This window comes from Oncorhynchus keta, chromosome 15 (genome assembly GCF_023373465.1).
Source record: "Oncorhynchus keta strain PuntledgeMale-10-30-2019 chromosome 15, Oket_V2, whole genome shotgun sequence".
Taxonomy (NCBI): domain Eukaryota; kingdom Metazoa; phylum Chordata; class Actinopteri; order Salmoniformes; family Salmonidae; genus Oncorhynchus; species Oncorhynchus keta.
In genome coordinates this window covers 42,134,358-42,158,804 of record NC_068435.1, presented here as the reverse complement: position 1 = coordinate 42,158,804, position 24,447 = coordinate 42,134,358, and the positions used below count along the sequence as shown (strand labels likewise).

General features: G+C 41.8%; 2 protein-coding genes across 2 annotated transcripts; both read right to left on the bottom strand.

Annotated features, from left to right (window-relative positions):
* Positions 1 to 90: 90 nt before the first annotated feature.
* On the bottom strand, positions 91 to 3,408 carry LOC118394984 (zinc finger protein 184-like). The gene is made up of 4 exons (XM_035788720.2): positions 3,005 to 3,408; positions 2,450 to 2,565; positions 2,197 to 2,281; positions 91 to 2,074 (listed from the first exon to the last, which is right to left on the bottom strand). Exons 1-4 carry the CDS (start codon positions 3,372 to 3,374, stop codon positions 1,101 to 1,103), a joined length of 1,545 nt encoding a protein of 514 aa, XP_035644613.1. The 5' UTR covers positions 3,375 to 3,408; the 3' UTR covers positions 91 to 1,100.
* Positions 3,409 to 3,623: 215 nt separating this feature from the next.
* Positions 3,624 to 22,415, bottom strand: LOC118394986 (calsequestrin-1-like). Its single transcript, XM_035788725.2, has 11 exons — positions 21,999 to 22,415; positions 8,763 to 8,856; positions 8,176 to 8,276; positions 7,903 to 8,014; positions 7,643 to 7,716; positions 7,405 to 7,535; positions 6,054 to 6,099; positions 5,239 to 5,293; positions 5,014 to 5,114; positions 4,824 to 4,898; positions 3,624 to 4,700 (listed from the first exon to the last, which is right to left on the bottom strand). The coding sequence occupies exons 1-11, from the start codon at positions 22,233 to 22,235 to the stop codon at positions 4,422 to 4,424; spliced, it is 1,305 nt and encodes a 434-aa protein (XP_035644618.2). The 5' UTR covers positions 22,236 to 22,415; the 3' UTR covers positions 3,624 to 4,421.
* Positions 22,416 to 24,447: the final 2,032 nt, after the last annotated feature.

Here is a 24,447-nt window from a genome sequence, read left to right as displayed (position 1 = left end):
ACATTAACGTTTGTAACAAAAGAGACGAGATTCACACAACCAGACACTTCTGATGTGTCAATTTTTATAAGGCATTAGTGAAACCAATAATACAAGTGGTGTTTTTTTATTGCCAGACAAAAGGGCCAACCACAGTGCATACCATAAAACAGACCTTTTCACGCAAACGCAGGGAATTACAGTGCATTAGGAAAGTTCAGACCCCTGGACTTTTCCACATGTTATGTTTCAGCCTTATTCTAAAATGGATGAACATTCTCCCCCCCAATTTTGGATTTTAAAAAAAGCCATGTAGTCATATTTGATATATCTACAGCAAATCACAATTCAGACATCAGCTTCAATCAAAAAAATATTAAATAACTTCTACAGTATTTGCAAAATTAAAGGCTGCATCATACTTCCCATTCTTTTAATTTTAAACTAAGTCATGTGTCTTTAGATACTTTTTCCTGTGTAGACGTCAGGGAAGTTTAAGGATGGTGTTTTCCTGACAAAAACAGCACTATGAACAAAGATAAGGAGAGACAGTTGCTGCATTACTATAGTATTTGGCATAATGGTTCAAGATAAAAGTATAAAACAAACAATTTAAGCCTACCTTTACAACTACTTGCAAACCAAAATACACAAAAGAACAATCTGTTTGTATTTACTACAAAGTGAAAAGATGTATCATGAAAACAGATTGTCTGAGAAAGACCTCACACTAATCTCAGCCCTGGCCAATGTACAACGCTATGTATTCTTCAAAGAGACATTCAACAGTTCCATGTCCATAGTGTTTTGGCCAAAGAAATAGTTTAAAGACCTAGGGGCCAGTTTTCCAGACCCAGATTAAGCCTAGTCCATGATGCTCGATAGAAAATCTCCATTGCAATAACTTTTTGGTTTAGAACTAGGCATAAATCGGTGCCTGGAAAAACATTCAAAAATCATTCAAAAACAACCAATGCTGAACAATAAGTTATAAATGAGGAATGGACATTTAGTAGTTTCAGTTAGAGGTAGATAAGCTTTGTAATGCGGCTTACACAACCAGCCGATAAAGGCTGCTAGGTGCTAATGCTTAGGAACAGCTCTCTTTGTAGGAAAGTGAGCTACTTCGCTGTCACTCCCAAGTGATCAACGCTGTGTTCCTCAAGGTTCCTGAGGATTCTGAAGCTCTTGGAGCAGAAGGAGCAGGTGAAAGGTCTCTCACCTGTGTGAAAGCGCAGGTGAGCCTTCAGATTGTCCCTAAGCCGGAAGCTTTTCCCACACTGGAGGCAGCTGTGAGGCTTGTCCCCCGTGTGGAACCTCTCATGCCTGCGAAGGCTTTTCCGCAGGGCGAACATCTTTGAGCACTGGTAGCATGAATAGGGCTTCTCCCCGTTGTGGAAGCACTCGTGCCTCCTCAAGATCTTCCTGCGTTTGAAACTCTTCCCGCAGATCTTGCAACCGTAGGAGTGGCTCGGGGAGAGGACACTTTGAAGCCGCCAGACATCGTTCCCACACTGAGTGAAGCAGCAAAGGCGCCGGCCTGTGTGGAGGCCCTGGTGGGTCTTGAGGTCCTTGGGCATGGGGAACCTCTTGCTGTTGTGACAGTAGCTCCCATTAGCCTTCTTCCCTCCAGGCACCAAAAGCAGGTTCACCAGCAGCACCGAGCAGGCCCTCGTCAATTTGTGCTCCAGGGAGGTCTGGTCCAGCTTGAAATCCACCTTCTTCATCATCTGGTCCAGCTTGAAGTCCACCTTTTTATTCTTCACTGCAGAGGGAGGGTCCAATGCACCCATAGATATCAACTTTCTCTTAGCCTGTTCAGGAGCCAAAGCCCCATCTGAGGTGGACGGGCAAAAGGCTGTCTCCTTTGCGGTGCTGACACTGGCCTCTTGGGGCTCCACCTGGATAGGCTTTTCTTTACAATTTGCCTGTGGTGTTGAATACTGCTCTTCTGCCTTTGGGACCATTTGACAGATGACTTTAGTCACCCATTCTGTGTTCATTCCATTCTCTGATTCTGTCTCGAGGGGCTGGAGTTTCTGCTTAGTTGGGGAGCTTTGAACAGTACCAGAGAGGTGGTTTGGATACTTAGGGGCTAGAGGACAGAAAATTAAATAGTTGTTAGACGGTAACCTCAACCCTTTATATACAAAGTCTTTCTAACAAACATATTTATGTATCTATAGCTTCACCGCCACCTAGAATTAATGTGTTTACTGGAATAGATAACTTGTTCTCCTTCTGGCTCAGTGGTTGTTGGGGATTCTGGTTCCAGACTGCTCCCCTTCACCATCTCCACATCCTGGCAGATGGATGACAAGCCAAAAAATATAACTACTTAGCTCTTGTAATACAGGTGTCAGCAACTCAAATTAGCCTACACTACAGGTCAAAACGCCATGGGTTATTTTAACAAACACCAAATACATCTTAATCACATTAACCTCAAACACTGATTCACTGACCTTACCTTGTGTTCTAGAACATAGCACTTTAGGTCAGCAGGCTGATTAGCCTCCAACAGGGTGATATGATGTGCAGGACCCTCCTCACTGCTCGCCTTTGAGACAGAGCACTGTTTTGGGGCTAGAGGGAATGGAAGGGGGGAGAGAAAAGCACACAAACATTCCATTGGTTTGATCAGCACTGACATGCATAACAATGTAGAGGTTAAATAAATCACTAATTGTGCATAACTTTTTAATTTTTTTGTTTCAAATGTTGTCTGTTGACAATTTGTCAGTCATATATATTTTACAGTATCCCAATTCCTTCCAACATGTCAAAAATAAAAACTGCATTTCAGTCACATTCAGCGAGAATAATAAGACTGAGTCATGACGCAAACTAACCCGTGTTTATTTATCCATATGTGACAATTTTACATACGGCTCCCCCGAGAACATGATTGTACTACTTGCTAGTTGCAACAAAGTATCCAGCAGCAAGATCCGTGGGTAAACTGGTTCACTGGGATCTTAACAGCAACAACGTTACAGTGTGATGAAGTAACACTTTCATATACCAGTTAACTCCTCATCCACTTGAACTCCGATACTGCGAAGACATTTCTTGCCTGACTTTTTGACAGAGTCCACCGTTTGCAGGATTTCATTTTGCTCTGTCCGCCCTTCAATGAGAACGGTGGTTCCTTTAGCAAGGAAGTGACACTCGAACAGTTTCGTTATTTCCACGACGGCCACCTTTGTAAGTGAATCCAAAACAGACACAATCTGGGTTTGAAAATTCACGTCGACGGACACAGACATGCTGACAGCTGTTAATGAGCGCACAGTTAAGAAAATGTTGAAGCCAAAAAGCTTATCACGAAAGTGAACTGTGTTTATATCAACCACATGGTAGGAGAAGCTGGGGGCGTGTCTCTGACGTTCCATCACCAAGTTCGCTCAGCGTCTCGCGCCAAATTCACTTTATTTCCGGGAAAGCGTGGTGCGTAATATGGTCATATGTCAACATGTCATATAAAATAAAATAATTCTAACAGTGAGACATATTGCTTTGATCTTTTATCGTTTTATGGTACAGTTTCAATGCATGACAAATAATAGAAATTACGGTTTATTCTCTCTGTCTCTCTCGCACACAAGAGCACACATGCGCACAAGAATCCAGAACACCAGTCATTTTTGTATCTTTTTCCAAGCTGTCATTTATTTTAAGACTTTACAGTATGTTTAAGTTTTCTTGTTTAAAAAAATAGAATACTGTTGTTGTTATATTTCTTTATCAGTAGAAAACATCCATGTGATTTACAGCACTTTTCAGTGCACAAGACGAAAAAAAGCTAACCGCCCTTTTCAAGTAAAGTTACAATAATTTAACTGAGTAGGCTGGTATGACCTTTGACCTGCAGGAAAAACCGGCTTGCACCCTTGGATTTTACAAATTGGGAGAGGGGCGAACATTTATTCCAGAGAAAATAAAACAAAAATAAAATACACCCAAACAACAAGTTTAATGATGGCCTTAGACTTCAAATGCATTAACAGAGTTAACCCTTCTATTTGTCTGAAATATAAAATCAGAAGCATGAGGTGTTTTTAGGGTAAGTGCTAGTGAATATCCAATAATTCAGTTGTGAAAATATTATTTTCTAAATCAATGTTTTATGTTTTCCCTTTTCATAATGTACTGATGGCAAAGTTACAGGTGTGAATAAAAAATTGACTGGGACTTTGAGAAAGTACTGTATTTTATGAATTCAAAGCAAAGGGAGTTTAGGATAGCTTGGGAAATGGAACAATGTTTTTGAAAGATGCTCTGAGTGAGGATGTTGAAAACATGAAGATGTCCATATGAGCTGACAGATTTAACCTAATGACTTATTTCAACAGAGAACAAGGAAGATTTGAGGAAGGTGATGATGTTGATTGGCCAGATTGTTATATTGGCCAGATTTATACATTGATGACATCAACAATTTACTCATCATCATCATCATCGTCATCGTCGTCATCATCATCGTCGTCATCATCGTCGTCATCATCATCGTCGTCATCATCATCGTCATCATCATCATCATCGTCATCATCATCATCGTCGTCATCATCATCATCATCGTCATCATCATCATCATCATCATCGTCATCATCATCATCTGGATCAATTTCACCGGACAGAACATCTTCAATCCATTCCTCAAGCTCATCTGCGCTTGGTAGGTCGTCATCATCGTCGATTTCCATCCACACACTGTCAGCCTATAGAGAGAGACACAAAGTAATTCGGTGCCAAATATAGACTATTGGATTTTTTTTAAAGCTAGTGGAACCACATGGCTCCTCGTACATGACAATTTGGATCATAACAGGAACGTTACTCACATCTTCAACATCCACAACACCAATCTGGGGAGAGCCCAGGTCAATTCCAAAGGTCTTCTCCCAGTATGGGACAAGCTTAAAGAGGGAAGAAAATATTTCAGGAAGAAAGCAACAGCAATTAGAATCTCATATCTTTGGATAGATGGATCTTATTGTATTGATAAGTGACCAACCATGACCATGATCTTACCAGGGGGAAATCATCTGGGTCAATCCAGACAATGCTGAGGTTGGGATTATCATTGTGCTCCTCTGCTACTTCCTTCAGGATTTCCAGAAACTCAAAACCGTCTGGCAAGTCAAAGGTCAAGGGTTAAATGCACATTAAGCCTTGTGAAACCCCTCTTGCTGAAAATGGTTCATTCCTCCCCTACCCAGTCCTATTGACTCATTAGTTGCTCCTTTGGTTCTGTACCTGGGTCATCCTCCTCTGCGAATGCAATGATGTGCTCGCCATCGATGTCGTCCTCCTAAGAAAAGTATGCAAAGGGAGATGGGGAATATAGAATGCATCGAGCTGAATCCACCGAGCTGTCTGTTTAAACTACTAGCACACAGCTCGGACACCCATGCATACCCCACAAGACATGCATACCCCACAAAACAGAGGTCTCTTCACAATCCCCAAGTCCAGAAAAGACTATGGGAGGTGCACAGTACTACATACAGCCATGACTACATGGAACTCTATTCCACATCAGATTACTGATGAAAGCAGTATAATCAGATTTAAAAATCAAGATTAAAAATATACCTTATGGAATAGCCGGAACTGTGAAGAGACAAACACGAAGGTACAGACACACGCATACGCACACAAGCGCTAGCACACACACTTTACACACACATACAGTACATTGTAATATTGTTGTATGGTGGTATTATACAATTTGTATTGTAGATATGTAGTGGTGTAATAATGTTATATGATGTACTGTTTTATATGTAATGTAAGTACCTTAATGTGTTTGGACCCCAGGAAGAATAGCTACTGCCTTGGCAGCAGCTAATGGGGATCCATGATAAATGCATATAGACTACCCACTGGCCACAGATGGAAACAACACTGATTCAACCTGTTTGTGCCCAGTGAGTACCTACAAGTATATTTCCATCAGTATCTGCACATTTAGGCCACATAAATACTTAGCTTATCAATTACAATTGGGGAGGTATGCTTCCATTTTGTTTTGTAGGGTGATTTTTATGGGAATAGTTTGCATAGCTTACCCAGATCTCATACATGTTATCTGGTTCCATCTTCCTCATGGTTGGTCTGCAAAGAAATAGGACGCAAGATATTTTTTTATTGTTCAATGAGGAAGTTTACACTTTTAAAATTTGGGATTCTATTACTTTGCATATTTTCTAAGTTGTCATTTTCTGCAATGTACATGCTTTCCAGTGCTCTATTTGTGACACACAAGTTGTGTATGGGTTGGTGGTCGCTAGACTTGTTGCTGAATGTTATGGATTATTCTATCGTTTGGTAATGATTGACGCCAGAGCTACTGAAGGTACAAGGACCGAGGACACACTGTGATTCTGTAGCAGCTGGCAAAGTCACTGTCTTTTGTTTTGACTTCGTACAAACCTCTCGGGTTGATGTTTAGAGAATATTTAGTACTGTTTCCAAGAGGCCCGTTAGACATTTTTCCTGGAGGTGTCTCTCAGATGCAACTGTTGATTTTGATTGATATTATCAACGACTGCTCGCCTTTTGGTTCACCTAAAAATTCCTTTACACCTAGTTATAGGGCCTGGGGTTTTTACAGGTCAAATCACACAGCCAGGACAAAATGCTTGGCTCTCCACATCATACACTATATATTCAAAAGGAAGTGGACACCCCTTCAAATGAGTGGATTCGGCAATTTCAGCCACACCCGTTGCTGACAGGTGAACAAAATCGAGCACACAGCCATGCAATGTCTGATGGACTAATTGGGTTTGGCGGATGCCAGGAGAACGCTACCTGCCCTAATGCATAGTTCCAACTGTATAATTTGGTGGAAGAATAATGGTCTGGGGCTGTTTTCTATTGTTCGGACTAGGCCCCTTAGTTGCAGTGAAGGGAAATCTTTACGATACAGCATACAATGACATTCTAGATCATTCTGTGTTTCCAACTTTGTGGCAACAGTTTGGGGAAGGCGTTTTCCTGTTTCAGCATGACAATGCCCCAATGCACAAAGCGAGGTCCATACAGAAATGGTTTGTCGAGATCAGTGTGGAAGAACTTGACTGGCCTGCACATAGCCCTGACCGCAACTCCTTCCAACACCTTTGGGATGTATCGGAAATCCGACTACGAGCCAGACCTAATCGCCCAACATCAGTGCCCAACCTCACTAATGCTCTTGCGACAGAATGGAAGCAAGTCCCTGCAGCAATGTTCCAACATCTAGTGGAAAGCCTCCCAGAAGAGTGGAGGCTGTTATAGCAGCAAAGGGGGGGGGACCAACTCCATATGAATGCCCATGATTCTGGAATGAGATGTATGACGAGCAGGTGTCCACACACACATCTGGTCAAGTAGTGTATATTGTGCCATTCTGGCCACCGTGTTCATGAATCCCACCTGTCGTGATCCTCAATGTATGCAACAAGTTCCTCCTCTGTGTAGGGTTTTCCAGGGATGACTATGGGTTCATCTATGAAGGGCTCATAGAAGTCCACTTCATTCACCTTCAGGCCCAGATCTTTGGCAACCTGGAACACAGAGGATTGGTCAGAAAGAGCAATGGGCTACTTTTTGAGTGGAGTGCAGCTCCGTTGTCATTTTTAGGATGTAGTTGTTAGTGGGTAAGGTTGTTCACCTTGGGAGTGAATGTAGCAAAGAACTTGATGTGTGGATGGAACTCCTCAGCCGCGTCCACATAGGCCAAATAGTCTGAAATGTTACAGGTACCTGTTAAGACCCTATTAAATATCTTGATAATTCCAATATTTATTTGACAAATACACTATAAATACATTGTTTTATCCGTAAAATATTGTACACATGAGCAGACTTATACCGCACAGTAAAAACATGTGCGAAATTACAATGTCAAAGGAATAGATTATAGATTCTTACGTTCGGACTTTTCACTCTTAAAGTAGCCCACCAGTTTGATGTCCTCCTCATTGTTGTGGAAACCTTTGACTTCCCCATCTTTCTCAATGATCTCAACGGGGTCGTCAAGAACCTAGAACAGAGTAAAAGGGAGATGCATGGTGGAGGGAGATAATGGTGAGGGGAAAGAGAAATAAACAGTACAGGATATATCAGAAGTGGACAAATAGTCTGTTTCTACAAGTTGCAGCTAGGTAAAAGAGGGCATCCCTGGGTGATATTATTCTCACGTACATCAAATATGAACTCCACAATTGTGTCTGCAGCAAGCTCCCCATCATACTCAATGATCTCGTCCTCGGTGAAGATATAGATGCTGTCGACCTCCTCCAGTCCTGAGGAGAAAACAGAAGTTCAACTCAGGGGTTACATATACCCTTAAACCCTTAAATCCACTAGAGGTCAGGCTTTCTTATGGGCTGCCTTAGCAGTGACACAAGGGGTGCATCTCAATAGTCTTGTGGCTTAAATTCGTTGTTTCCTTTCCTTCATCATCACGGAGATGACATAATTAAAAAGGTGATGTCTCGGTGGGTGACAGACGTCCACCATATTCCTTTCTCTTAAAGTATGTTTCCTGATGGGTGCAGATGAAGGAGGCAAGACGCAGAGAGGAATCCACTTAAGACTATTGAGATGCATCCAGTGAGACAGGTCAGGTAGTTTAGTTTATTAAGTAGTTTTGTCCACCTGGTCAGTGGTGATGCTTAGATGGATTGTGTTGAAAGATGGTAACATTTCATCATAACTGACCTCAGAACTTTAAATGGTCAAACCAATCTTGAATAAAGGTAATAGTGTCCATTTCAGTGTGTATTTACCTAGTTTCTTAGCAACAATACTGCCCTTCTTTTCATCAACAAGGCAGAATCCAATTTCCTCATCGTCAAGGTCGTCAAGGACCTGAGCTGCAAGCTGTGAAATAAGATAATATGTCATATAACTGAAGACATACAGTGGCACCCTTAAGCCTGAGCAGGAATATCTTCTGTGTCGTGTGTGGACAACTTATAAGGACTTATGGGGAGTTTGTTTTCAAGGATTATTCATCAGTGTTCTGTAAGGACATGTATATATGCGTTCACTTCCACGCCCTCAGTTTTGTGGGTTTGCTGGAGGGATAGGTGTTGTACTCAGTTTACTGTGTACACACTAAAGTAAACAAAAATGTTGCTGTCTTCTCTTATGTCTTGTCTTATTTCACACATATTTCCCCCCAGTTCCACCACCATAAAAGCCTGGGACTCAGAGCGCTGTCCGTGCACTTTCTAAATCTGTGTGAAACTTGACCGTTGTGTCTGACAACCAGTTCAACCAATGATGTTGCCACATCTGTGGCATGCATACAGAGGGGGCGGGATAACAGTTCTGCAGACTGTGTCAGGGTAACTTGGTGTTCGGATAGCAACAGGTGCAACCCTGCTTTCACAGATCTCTCCTCACACTTCATAAAGGAGGTGCAGGCACACACACACACACACACACACACACACACACACACACACACACACACACACACACACACACACACACACACACACACACACACACACACACACACACACACACACACACACACACACACACACACACACACACACACACACACACAGAGAGAGAGAGTATGGCATGAAGGACAATTTATCAGTGCTTCTGTGCAGTTAATTTTATTGCATAGCAAAGTTCCATAACCAGGGATGTTCCTGTCATGTTCCACAGCATGGCAATGATAATAGCTGGCCTGGCACTGACTGTAGGCCTATAGATCCTAGCCAGTAATCGCAGGATGCAAGCAATAGTTGCTCATGCTTTATGTCTTTTTATGCAGTTTGATATTATGTACCTGTTTTGATATTATATAAAATATATTATGTATCTTTAGTTCTGAGTAAATAGAAAACAGTGGCCCGAATATCAGAGCTGAATTATTATACAGTGTTATAATAGTATAATAGCAGACTGTCCCGGGAAAGTTGATTTTGATATTGAAAGTTGATTTTCAGTATCCACACTATTTACTTCTCAGATTAATAGGTTTTACCCTGTAGACACGTCCCACTGGGCACAAACTGGTTGAATCAATGTTGTTCCTATGTCATTTCAACAGCATGAACTTATCTCATGACGTTGAATCAACGTGGAAAAGTCATCAACCTTTCACCCAACCGTTGACCTAAATCTAATGACATGGTTCGATTTTTGCTGTTGATTTCACATTAGTTGACCACTCAAATCAAAAATAAATTAAAACTAGACATTGAACTGACGTTTCTGCCCAGTGGGTTATCTGTCCATATTTGTCATGGGGAGGGGTAATTCAAATGAAGAGGTCCTAAGGGGGTCAGGGCCTAGATATGCCTGATAAACAGATTGAGGGCTAAACTCAGCTAATGGCTTTTAGCCAAACAGATTACTACAGCTATATAAGGTTGCTGTGTGGGGCCATGAGTTGACAAGAGCACAGATTTCTTGCCTGACTGCAAGGGGAGAGTTCGCTTTATGACAAATCAGGGAAAGGGATCTAAAAGAGCTGACATGCTCTCTCCTCCTCTTCTATTCCCGTTGACTGACCTAGAGTACACTCTCTCTCTCTCAGCAATAGACCAAAACAGAGTGCACAGCACATTAGTTTCACAGAATGTCATGACACTACTATCTAGCCTACAACACTGTTCCCCATAGGGGGGAATCAGGGCAAAAGATCCAGCTAACAATGTTCTATCTACCCTATACATATAAAAGATACACAGCATACTAGTGCTCAAACCAACAGCAATCCGAGTTGACTCTAGATGCTCCAGATTGAGTATGTACTCTGTAAGAAGCAACACAGCAGTATACAGTGCATTTGGAAAGTATTCAAACCCCTTGACTTTTTCCACATTTTGTTACGTTACAGCCTTATTCTAAAATTGATTCAATTGCTTTTTTCCCTCATCAATCTACACACAATACCCCATAATGGGAAAGCAAAAACAGGATTAGAAATGTTTGCAAATGTATTAAAAGAACAACTGAAATATCACATTCACATAAGTATTCAGACCCTTTACTCAGTACTTCGTTGGCAGCGATTACAGCTTCGAGTCTTCTTGGGTATGATGCTACAAGCTTGGCACACCTGTATTTGGGGAGTTTCTCCCATTCATCTGCAGATCTGCTCAAGCTCTGTCAGGTTGGATGGGGAGCGTCGCTGCACAACTATTTTCAAGTCTCTACAGAGATGTTCGATCGGGTTCAAGTCCGGGCTCTGGCTGGGCCACACAAAGACATTCAGAGACTTGTCCCGAATAAAGTCCTGCGTTGTCTTGGCTGTGTGCTTAGTGTAGTTGTCCTGTTTGAAGGTGAACCTTTGCCCCAGTTTGAGGTCATGAGTGCTCTGGAGCAGGTTTTCATCAAGGAGCTCTTTGTATTTGGCTCCGTGCATCTTTCTCTCGATCCTGAATAGTCTCCCAGTCCCTGCCGCGGAAAAACATCCCCACAGCATGATGCTGACACATTTACATTACATTTAAGTCATTTAGCAGACGCTCTTATCCAGAGCGACTTACAAATTGGTGCATTCACCTTATGACATCCAGTGGAACAGCCACTTTACAATAGTGCATCTAAATCTTTTAAGGGGGGTGAGAAGGATTACTTTATCCTATCCTAGGTATTCCTTAAAGAGGTGGGGTTTCAGGTGTCTCCGGAAGGTGGTGATTGACACCACCTGCTTCAACGTAGGGATGGTGCCAGGTTTCCTCCAGACATGACACTTGGCATTCAGGCCAAAGAGATCAATCTTGGTTACATCAGACAAGAGAATCTTGTTTCTCATGGTCTGAGAGTCCTTTAGGTACCTTTTGGCAAAGTCAAAGCGGGCTGTCGTGTGCCTTTTATTGAGGAGTGGCTTCCGTCTGGCCACTCTAACTCTATCAGAGGCCTGATTGGTGGAATGCTGCAGAGATGGTTGTCCTTCTGGAAGGTTCTCCCATCTCCACAGAGGAACTCTGGAGCTCTGTCAGAGTGACCATCGGGTTCTTGGTCACCTCCCTGACCAAAGCCCTTCGCCCACGAATGCTCAGTTTGGCTGGGTGGCCAGCTCTAGGAAGAGTCTTGGTGGTTCCAAACTTCTTCCATTTAAGAATGATGGAGGCCATTGTGTTCTTGGGGACCTTCAATGCTGCAGACATGTTTTGGTACACTTCCCCAGATCTGTGCCTCGACACAATCCGGTCTCGGGCTCTATGGATAATTCCTTCGACCTCATGGCTTGGTTTTTGCTCTGACATGCACTGTCAACTGGGGGACCAAATATCGAGAGGTGTGTGCTTTTCCAAATCATGTCCAAGCAATTGAATTTACCACAGGTGGACTCCAATCAAGTTGTTGAAACATCTCAAGGATGATCAATGGAAACAGGATGCACCTGAGCTCAATTTTGAGTCTCATAGCAAAGGGTCTGAATACTTATGTAAAAAACTGTTTTCACTTTGTCAATTTCCGGTATTTAATCTATTTTAGAATAAGGCTGTAACGTAAGAAAATGTGCAAAAAAGGAAGGGGTCTGAATACTCAGAACGCACTGTAGGACGCACAAACAGCCACAACAGCAGCACTGGATAAATATAGACCCAAAGCCACACTGACCCAGGACTATTTTGGCAAGGTGCTGGTGACGCTCAAGACTCTAGGATCTGCTGACAGTTACAGTAATGCATCTGTCAGTCAGCCAGCCCAGTTAGCCGACACCGCAGTACTGAGGCCAAATCCTGCTGTATTGCCCCCAACCTTGGGCTAGGCCTCAATGTCTATAACATAAAGAGGAAAGGGGGGTGAACACGCATTCTCAGATGATGATTAACATATCATTAATCAAAACACCCTGATGAGTAGGCATATGTCTCACACGCACACGCACCTGCGTACATGCAAATACACACACCCACACATGCACGTGTTCGTTCCCTGAAGTGTTTGTTTCCAACTGTGGCACCTTGTCATGGCACCATTTCCAAAAGGTGTTTTATATCTCCATCAGACTTTGCTCTATTTGTTGACTATTCAATCTCCTGTTGATTAAATGAGTCCAAGGAAAACAAAACCATACAACTCCTTAAGAGGCAACAGTCTCAAAATAGATTCTCAACCATCAGAGCTGTGTTGTGTTTCTCTTTCAGGAATGATGGGAGTTGTAGTCCAAAGTAGTCAAATTGCAGTCCTATAAAGCTGGTCCAGTCCTGGCAGAGCTGGATTTGAGAGGATTAGCTCATTGGCCAGCATGACAAAAGAAAACGGCAGCCTCTACGGTAGGCCCTGTATGTCAGAAGTCCTAAGAGATACACTTCTTTAAGAAATGTACTGATTGCCACCAGTCAATAATTTATTTATATTTTTTTATTTAACCTTTATTTAACTAGGCAAGTCAGTTAAGAACAAATTCTTATTTACAATGGCGGCCTACCCCAGCCAAATCCTAACCCGGACGACGCTGGGCCAATTGTACACCGCCCTATGGGACTCTCAATCACAGCCGGGTGTGATACAGCCTGGAATCGAACCAGGGTGTAGTGAATTCTCTATCATTGGGATGCAGTAACTTAGACCGTTGCGCCACACGGGAGCGCCATAACAGCCTTTTCTTCTCAGTTTCACATCTCTCAGTTTCACACCATCCAGGGGGCCTATGGGTCTCACTGCTGAATGAGGTAATGTTTCATGCCTTACATTCTTGACATCCGTATTGCTCAGATTAAGATTACTCCAACCTAAATTTGACTTTGCTTTTAACCCAACCCCTCTGAAAGTGGACAGAACATTAGGAACACCTTCCTAATATTGAGTTCCACCCTCTTTTGCTCTCAGAACAGCCTCAACTTGTCATGGCATGGACTCAACAAGGTGCCGAAAGCGTTCCACAGGGATGCTGGCCCATATTGACTCCAATGCTTCCCACAGTTGTGTCAAGTTGGCTGGATGTCCTTTGGGTGGTGGACCATTCTTGATACACACAGAAAACTTTTGAGTGCGAAAAACCCAGTAGTGTTGCAGTTCTTGACACACTCAAACCGGTGCGCCTGGCACCTACTATCATACCCCGTTCAAAGGCACTTAAATATTTTGTCTTGCCATTCACCCTGCAAATGGCAAGATTATACAATCAATGTCTCAATTGTCTCAAGGCCTTAAATTCCTTCTTTAACTGGTCCCCTCCCCTTTAACTACACTTGATTGCGTTCACCTGGTCAGTCTATGTCATGGAAAATGCCAGTGTTCCTAATGTTTTGTACACACATATGTATATACATACATAGATACTGTACATATACAGATTTTGGAGAGGTGTGGAGCGGGTGCCACACTGGGCTTCCAGGGAGCTGTTGTTGTGGGTGGTTAAGTGCCTTGCTTACGGGCACTGCAATGGCATCAAGGTTTTGATACCAGCAACCCTAAGGTTGCCAACTCAGTTCGTGACAGATTTTTCCCATCGGATCAGGGATTTGAAATGGCAACCCTTCAGTTGCTGGTTCGCCTCTAACCACTAGACTACCTGCCACCCACAGACGTGAGGGAATTTTTATTTTATTTTACTAGGCAAGTCAGTTAAGAACCAATTCTTATTTTCAATGACGGCCTAGGAACAGCCTTGTTCAGGGGCAGAACAACAGATTTTTACATTGTCAGCTCAGGGATTCGATCTTGCAACCTTTTGGTTACTTGTCCAACGCTCTAACCACTAGGCTACCCTGCCGCCCCAGGGTATATGATATATGATATATGTATATGTAGTATATGTAGTGAGGGGCGTACTTCAAAGAACATGGTCACATAAGGAGACACACACACACACACACACACACACACACACACACACACACACACACACACACACACACACACACACACACACACACACACACACACACACACACACACACACACACACACACACACACACACACACATCTGGGTCAACTCAACATACCAATATGTACAGAATATTCAGTAATGCACATTTCTGATAGATGTCAGATCAGCTGATGACTTGAGGTCCTGCTACTTCTGTCTGTGTCATGTTTGAGACATAGACAGTTTGACCATTCCTCAAAGACATGCCCATCCCCACCATTATCCCCATTTCATCTAAGACCACAAAACCATGAGTCAGTCTTAAAACAATACATCTCAGGGACATTTCCAGCAACCAAGAAATTCCTGGATCAGCAGGTGGGTCAATATGCTACCCCCAACATTTCCCATCAGGCAGTAGCGCTCAATTGGAAATTCCTGTTACTATTAGTCCATGGGCTAGAGGGCCACATGTAACAAATGTGTCCACTTTGGGGGGGACAAAGTTTAATGATGATTTTCATTATTAAGGTCCATGTCTGTTGGTTATATTTTGGTATGACAGCCATTTGTTGGAGGTAGCTAAATGTGGCAATCACTACATTATATGTTATGACCCTTATGCGGTTAGTTGGGCCAACAGGATTGAGGGTATGAAATTTAATTTTGTATTATCAGGGAACAATCTTCTCAATCCAAGGCAATTGACATGTTATTACCTTCATAAGGTATGAAACAATTGGAATGGTAATGACATATCTATGGGCCCACCTGGGGCGGGGGTGGGTTCAAATGTCATACATGTATTAATTTTAGGGAATTTCGAGCCAGAATGGACAGTATTGGGATTTGCTCTATTATCACATGGTACCCTAGATGATAACCTCACCAAATTACACACAGAACAAGGAGAGCCATTCTTTTTTTTTTTTTTAGGTTTATAGAGCCATCATAGATTTTGTCAATGATCAGTCCCAGGAGCCTATTTTCAAGATGGCCGCCATTCATTTCAATGGAAAGGAACTGCATTTTGGGGTGGCAGGTAGCCTAGTGGTTGCTGAATCTAATCCCCGAGCTGACAAGGTAAAAATCTGTTGTTCTGCCCCTGAACAAGGCAGTTAACCCACTGTTCCCCGGTAGGCCGTCATCATAAAATAAGAGTTTGTTCTGAACTGACTTGCCTCGTTAATAAAAGGTAACATTTTGCATGGCCATAACTTAATGATTGATGTAATAAGACCAATAATGTCTTAAAATGTGTGTTACAATGAGGATGTCCCAAGTATGTCAGTTAAATGTATTTAGCAAGTTATTACCAGAATAGTGGTAAAAACATGCCAAAAAACCTGTCAGAATTACTGAGTTTTGTATCCTCTTAAAGTACATTAGATTAAAACACTTAGAAAATGTTCTAGAAGCATTCACTGATGTCTAATAATTAAAACAATATGCAATATGATTGTATAAATTGTGCTACCATCAAGAAATATGAAGTGAAACCTACCCCGTACATTGCACCCTATATTAAATCCCATTGGAATACATCACGTCCAGCAAAGACATACAGCTAACCCATTTTCACAAAATGTGCACCAAACAATACATAATGCTAGGAAAAGTCTAAACAATGATGCCTAGCTATTGCTAATTTAATCATAGGGTACACATTTTCCAATATGGCCGCCAACTAGCTCCATTGGTTTGAATTGGTTTGAATGAGATTGGTCTGTCATTGCCACAATTCTTTCAATAATAGGTGGAATATGGTTAATGATAATAAAAAGTATATTATAGATATGCAGATAACACAACCAATTTAGCCAGGTTTGCAAAATATATGATATTAGCACACGTTTTCTCAAAATTTGCCAAAAACACTATTCATGAGACTGTTTTGGTCAGTATTTGGTTTCCTAATTTATCGATATTTTTTATATTTTTTAAAGTGTCTATATTACTCGTAACAGGATTGTTCACTGGTTTGTAGTAATGATTATATATATATATATAGGGTATGAAATAATATATATATATACAGTGCCTTGCGAAAGTATTCGGCCCCCTTGAACTTTGCGACCTTTTGCCACATTTCAGGCTTCAAACATAAAGATATAAAACTGTATTTTTTTGTGAAGAATCAACAACAAGTGGGACACAATCATGAAGTGGAACGACATTTATTGGATATTTAAAACTTTTTTAACAAATCAAAAACTGAAAAATTGGGCGTGTAAAATTATTCAGCCCCCTTAAATTAATACTTTGTAGCGCCACCTTTTGCTGCGATTACAGCTGTAAGTCGCTTGGGGTATGTCTCTATCAGTTTTGCACATCGAGAGACTGAAATCTTTTCCCCATTCCTCCTTGCAAAACAGCTCGAGCTCAGTGAGGTTGGATGGAGAGCATTTGTGAACAGCAGTTTTCAGTTCTTTCCACAGATTATCGATTGGATTCAGGTCTGGACTTTGACTTGGCCATTCTAACCCCTGGATATGTTTATTTTTGAACCATTCCATTGTAGATTTTGCTTTATGTTTTGGATCATTGTCTTGTTGGAAGACAAATCTCCGTCCCAGTCTCAGGTCTTTTGCAGACTCCATCAGGTTTTCTTCCAGAATGGTCCTGTATTTGGCTCCATCCATCTTCCCATCAATTTTAACCATCTTCCCTGTCCCTGCTGAAGAAAAGCAGGCCCAAACAATGATGCTGCCACCACCATGTTTGACAGTGGGGATGGTGTGTTCAGGGTGATGAGCTGTGTTGCTTTTACGCCAAACATAACATTTTGCATTGTTGCCAAAAAGTTCAATTTTGGTTTCATCTGACCAGAGCACCTTCTTCCACATGTTTGGTGTGTCTCCCAGGTGGCTTGTGGCAAACTTTAAACGACACTTTTTATGGATATCTTTAAGAAATGGCTTTCTTCTTGCCACTCTTCCATAAAGGCCAGATTTGTGTAATATACGACTGATTGTTGTCCTATGGACAGAGTCTCCCACCTCAGCTGTAGATCTCTGCAGTTCATCCAGAGTGATCATGGGCCTCTTGGCTGCATCTCTGATCAGTCTTCTCCTTGTATGAGCTGAAAGTTGAGGGATGGCTAGGTCTTGGTAGATTTGCAGTGGTCTGATACTCCTTCCATTTCAATATTATCGCTTGCACAGTGCTCCTTGGGATGTTTAAAGCTTGGGAAATATTTTTGTATCCAAATCCGGCTTTAAACTTCTTCACAACAGTATCTCGGACCTGCCTGGTGTGTTCCTTGTTCTTCATTATGCTCTCTGCGCTTTTAACGGACCTCTGAGACTATCACAGTGCAGGTGCATTTATACGGAGACTTGATTACACACAGGTGGATTGTATTTATCATCATTAGTCATTTAGGTCAACATTGGATCATTCAGAGATCCTCACTGAACTTCTGGAGAGAGTTTGCTGCTCTGAAAGTAAAGGGGCTGAATCATTTTGCATGCCCAATTTTTCAGTTTTTGATTTGTTAAAAAAGTTTGAAATATCCAATAAATGTCGTTCCACTTCATGATTGTGTCCCACTTGTTGTTGATTCTTCACAAAAAAAGGCTGAAATGTGGCAAAAGGTCGCAAAGTTCAAGAGGGGCGAATACTTTCGCAAGACACACACACACACACACACACACACACACACACACACACACACACACACACACACACACACACACACACACACACACACACACACATATCAGTCAAAAGTTTGGACACACTTACTCATTCAAGACCTTTTCTTTATTTTTACATTGTAGAATAATAGTGAAGACACTAAAACTGTGAAATAACACATATGGAATCATGTAGTAACCAAATATAAAATATAGTTATATTTGAGAATCTTCAAAGTAGCCACCCCTTTGCCTTGATGACAGCTTTGTACACGCTAGGCATTCTATCAACCAGCTTCACCTGGAATGCTTTTCCAACAGTCTTGAAGGAGTTCCCACATATGCTGAGCCCTTGTTGGCTGCTTTTCCTTCACTCTGAGGTCCATCTCATCCCAAACTATCTCAATTGGGTTGAGGTCAGGGGATTTTGGAGGCCAGGTCAACTCCATCACTCTCCTTCTTGGTCAAATAACCCTTACACAGCCTGGAGGTGTGTTGGGTCATTGCCTTGTTGAAAAACAAATGATAGTGCCACTAAGTGCAAATGCTGTGGTAGACATACTGGTTAAGGGTGCTTTAAATGATAAATAAATCACAGAAAGTGTCACCAGCAAAGCACCTCCACACCATCACACCTCCTCCATGCTTCACGGTGGAAACCACACATGCGGAGATCATCCGTTCACCTACTCTGGTTCTCACAAAGACATGGCAGGTTGAACCAAAAATCTCAAATTTGGACTCATCAGACCAAAGGACAGATTTTCACCTGTCTAATGTCCATTGCTCGTGTTTCTTGGCCCAAGCAAGTCTTGTCTTCTTCTTATTGGTGTCTTTTAGTAGTGGTTTCTTTGCAGAAATTCATGCAGTCTCCTCTGAACAGTTAATGTTGAGATGTGTCTGTTACTTGAACTCTGTGATACATTTATTTGGGCTGCAATTTCTAAGGCTGGTCACTCTAATGAACTTATCCTCTGCAGCAGAGGTAACTCTGGGTCTTCCTGTCCTGTGGCAGTCCTCATGAGAGCCAGTTTCATCATAGCGCTTGATGGTTTTTCCAACTGCAATTGAAGAAACTTTCAAAGTTCAAGAAATGTTCCACATTGTCTGACCTTCATGTCTTAAAGTAATGATGGACTGTCATTTTTCTTTGCTTATTTGTGGGAACTCCTTCAAGACTTTTGGAAAAGCATTCCAGGTGAAGCTGGTTGAGAGAATGCCAAGAGTGTGCATAGCTGTCATCAAGGCAAAGGGTGGCTACTATGAATAATCTAAAATGTTAAATATATTTTGATTTGTTTAACACTTTTTGGATACTACATGATTCCATGTGTTATTTCATAGTTGTCTTCACTATTATTCTACAATGTAGAAAATAGTAAAAATAAAGAACCCTTGAATGAGTAGGTGTGTCCAAACTTTGGACTGGTGCTGTATATAGTTAAGTATAAAATCTATGTCTTGAATCCTGTCATATACACTGTATTCCAACATAACATTCTAACAAACTGCCGGATAAGGGCATCAACTTACATAGCTGGTGAAGTATTAAAGCCTTAGGTTTACAGCCGTTTATAGATGGTATCTTGTTACACTATTTATGCAAAACATGTATATTGTAGTATAGGGTCTACTGAAATATGCATTATTAGTGGCTGCTAAGGGTTGTCGAGGGTATCAGCAATGGCCCAATTGCAATGGCCCTCATTTCTATTAAATTCATCAACCAGCCACTGAACTAATGGCTCCAAAATGATTAGCTAACATAAAGTAAGCTCCAAAATGATTAGCTAACATAAAGTAAGCTCCAAAAAGTATTATTTTGTGCCCAATAAAATGAATGGTAAATAATGTATTGTGTCATTTTGGAATCACTTTAATTGTAAATAAGAATAGAATGTGTTTGTAAACACTTCTACATTCATGTGGATGCTAATCGGATTACGGATAATCATAAATGAATTGTGAATAATGATGAGAGAGAAAGTTACAGATGCACAAATATCATACATTATTTACCATTAATTTCTATTGGGCACAAAATAATCTGAAACACAACTGAAACAAACAGCAAAAGCACCCTACAAATGTGTAAACTTGATTTAGTGATTGTGTGTTATGAATATGGGGCCAAATACTTAACTTTTTACTACTTTAAAAAATATTTAAGGGAATTTGTCCCAATACTTTTGGTCCTCTAAAATGTGGAGACAATGTACAGAAAGTTCTGTAATTTCTAAACGATTCCCCTGACATGGATGAAAATACCCTCAAAATAAAGCTGACAGTCTGCACTTTAACCTCATAGTCATTGTGACATTTCAAATCTAAGTGCTGGAGTACAGAGCCAAAAAAAAGGAGCTCACTGTATTTCATTAAATAACTTGTAAAGTTGAAGGTTAGAGAGCATCATTTTAAAATCTTGATGGTCAAGGACAGAAGAGATTATAATCACCAATGCTCCTTTTTTAGAGATGATTGTGTTTACCTAAATATTTGTGTTAACTTGCTGGGACAACTCAGCAAATGACAGTGCACGCCTTTTATTTTAGCTGAGTAATGCTGAGTACTATTACAGGTGGCAACTATAAAACCAATACGCTACTAGATTTTGATCTGTCGTACTTTGTAACATTGTTTCAATGATGTGCCAGTCTAGGTAAATCATTAGATCTGTTAGCAAAAATGAACCAAATTCCATGGTTATTAAGACGAGATCCACCCAATAGAATGTCATTGGTGTTTGACACAGTCGTTTTCAATAAGCATGTGAACATTCCTTTATCACCAACAATATACAAGTGTGAAAAACTAAAAAATACTATTTTGGAGTGGCTGTCATATATACATTTGATCAGGGGCTTGTGGAGAACAATTTAATACCATCAAACCTTTGCCACCCCAAAGTGGATGAATGTTTCTGCAGGCCCATGGACTATATCTCGTCTGCCTCTACCCATCTACCTTGATGACTAAATTCATCATCTAAACAGCCTTTAAAATGTAATTAACTTTGTCCAAATCAATTTAATAGTCTGACCCTTGCAACTGTTGCCTCTGATCTCTTGCCTTGAACATCTTAATTTCAATCATCTTTGTTGTGAAAATTGTCGCAAAGGTCACATTTGAATTGTTATGCCCTTAACAACAACACTCAGTTACCTGTCAATGCTGTCTGTATCCACCTAGCCCTTATTACACACTTCTTTCACAGTCCATAATGCCTCAACGCATTGATCAATTATAGCAGAGATGGTGCATCCCTACCCAGGCACTGTGTCCCACTTCTACCTCCCAGTTACCCCTTCCCTTCCCTCTCCTCACCATCCCCCACCCAGTTGCCCAAGTCCTCCCAAACGCCTGACCCAGCCCTCCCAGCCCCCTGACCCTGTTTTCCCAGTCCCCTTACCCTGTTTTCCCAGTCCCCTGGCCCTGTTTTCCCAGCCCTCTGATCAAGTCCTCCCAGCCCCTGATCCAGTCCTCCCAGTCCCCTGACCCTGTTATCCCAGTCCCCTGACCAAGTCCTCCCAGCTCTCTGACCAAGTCCTCCCAGCCCCCTGATCAGGTTCTCCCAGTCCCCTGACCCACCTCTAGGGCCAGTTCCTCGATCTCAAACTGTTTCTGGGAAACGGTGTCTGTTCCGGGATGCTCATGGTAGTACAGAACCATCACATCATACTTCTTCATCTCAGACTTGTAGTTCTTGGTAGTCAGCTCGATGACCCGGTCCGTGCCATCGTACTCAGGGAAGTCCAAACCCTCCTCACCCCATGACGGTCCCCCGCATGACAGAAGGACTGCCACAACCACCCAGCTCCAATTCATGTTTCCTTACTTATTTGGGAATTAATATAGTTTCAATGTGTTAAAAAAATAAAAAAATAAATAAATTGATAAAAATGAGGAAGGACGTCCAATCCCCACCACCCAAAACAGAGCAAGACCAACTCCTGAGCCCCCCTTATTAAACCCCCTGACACAGGGAGCTGGAGACAGGGCAGAGTGAGCGAGAGGGGGTGGGCTTAATTCTGGATGTGTGTGTGTGTGTGTGTGTGTGTGAGAAATAAGGCGGGAGGGGATTAGAGCGGCTGCTGAGGTGACAGGGCTGACGAGAGTAAGGGACCGATCCTGCATGCGTGCATGAGTGTGTGTGTGCGTGCGTGTGCCTGCGTGTTTGTGTGGCAGGTTAAAAGTAGGTGGCATAAGAGAGGAGGAACAGCCCCCCCCCCTTCTTCAATAAAGAAGAGGATTGTCAAAGACGGAGCGTTTGAAATAGAAAGAAGTGATTGAATGACAGTCCACTACCTAGAGGGAGACAAATGAAGAGAGACTAGGAATGATGGTCAGAGATAGTCCTGGAGATCAGAGACACTTTTCCCATATTTAGTTAAGATGGGCTCCGATCCTGGCTAAAAATAATAGATCTAGGACGATGAGGGACATGTTGGCAGGGGTGCTGGTATCCAGTTTGCTTCTCTTGGCACTGGCCCGGCACTACAATGTGGCACTAGGATACACAGGGACAGGGGTTTAGAGGTAAGGGTGACACTTCTGGTTTGGTGTCACTAGACATAAAATACATAGGTCAGTTAGCCTGCCCTGGGGGCTAATCAGTCTTGACTCCGTGATAACCAACAGATGCTTTTACCATAGTAAAACTATTTTTATTTTGTCTGTGCTCTGTGAATTTGTCGACTTGCAAGTGTCTGTCTGTCTGTGTGTATGTATGTGTGTGTGTGCTGCCTGTGAGATAAGTTTACAAATTGAAAGGGGAGAGGTGAGTTATAAATACAAGTCTGCTACATGATCTCATACTAACTCCCCCCTCCTTAGGTATTCAGTGGCTAGCAGTGCTAATTCCTATTTAGTCACCTCCGGCCCTTGTGGAGAGGGATATGAGGGGGAACGGACTGTAGAGAGGGGGAATGTGTACTGTAAGGGGACAGGGAGACAGGAGGAGTGTTGACTGGGATGCCAAGCATATCTGGTTGACTGTAGAAAATGAAGGCCGTTTGCTTAACCCATGGCCTGTTACGCTTCGTTTGTTACTGTATCTGAGAGAAATAAAGGGAAAGGAGTGTTTTTTGGGGGGGAGGTCCTTTGAAAACTCACACAATATGGCTTTTGTAAGCCTTGTGTATTTCAAACAACTGTGTATCCTAATGTGTCCTCATTGGTGTTAGTTGTAGAGGAGAAAAACACAACATTTCAGCAGCTACATGGTCCTTCTGTGATTGATGTAAATTCGTGCAACTGAAATGCATTGCCCACGTCTAGGCAACAGCAGCCTCTAGTGGCATGATATGACATGGCAGTAATTTGGAGCCAAGCAGTCTCCCATAGTCTGGCTGACACCAAACTCGAAGTCTTCCTGACTTCAGAGCCTGGAAAGGCTCCTTGATGTTGTAGGCACAAAGCGTTGATAAACGGGGCTGTTCTTTTTTTACTGATTGGTTCTCCTCTGTGTCTTTCTCACTCAAACACCCACACAGGACAAGCACACACAGCCTCTGGAATCGTCCGCTTTCAACACAACTGATGTTTTTTCAAATCCAAACAACAAGAGTTCTCAACCCCCTGTAAAAAATAAACGTTTGAGATAACCAATCAAAGTTGAGTAAATGTTTACGCGAATATTGCACCAACATTTTTTATTTGACTTTTTATTAACAAATATCAACAAACAAAAGAGGAATAGTCACATGCAAACAAACGATTTACATTGCCAGGAATCCTAAACAAACAAATCATATTCATTAATAATACAACACGTTTTAATTGCCTTTTTGTTTTTCATTTTAGTTAAAGTAGTGCCATATTGTTTAAACTAATTTATAAAGTGAAAAAAAGTTAGGTTTTGAATTAGACCATTTGCATTTGTGAATATGAAATTTACCTAGTATTATTAGCAGTTGAATTGAATATACTACATTTATCTATGTCAGAATTTCTGAAAATATTGCACCAACAAACTGACTCCAGACCAATGTGTCATAGCTCTCCTTCGCTCTGTACCACGAGAGTCGCGTCAACCAGG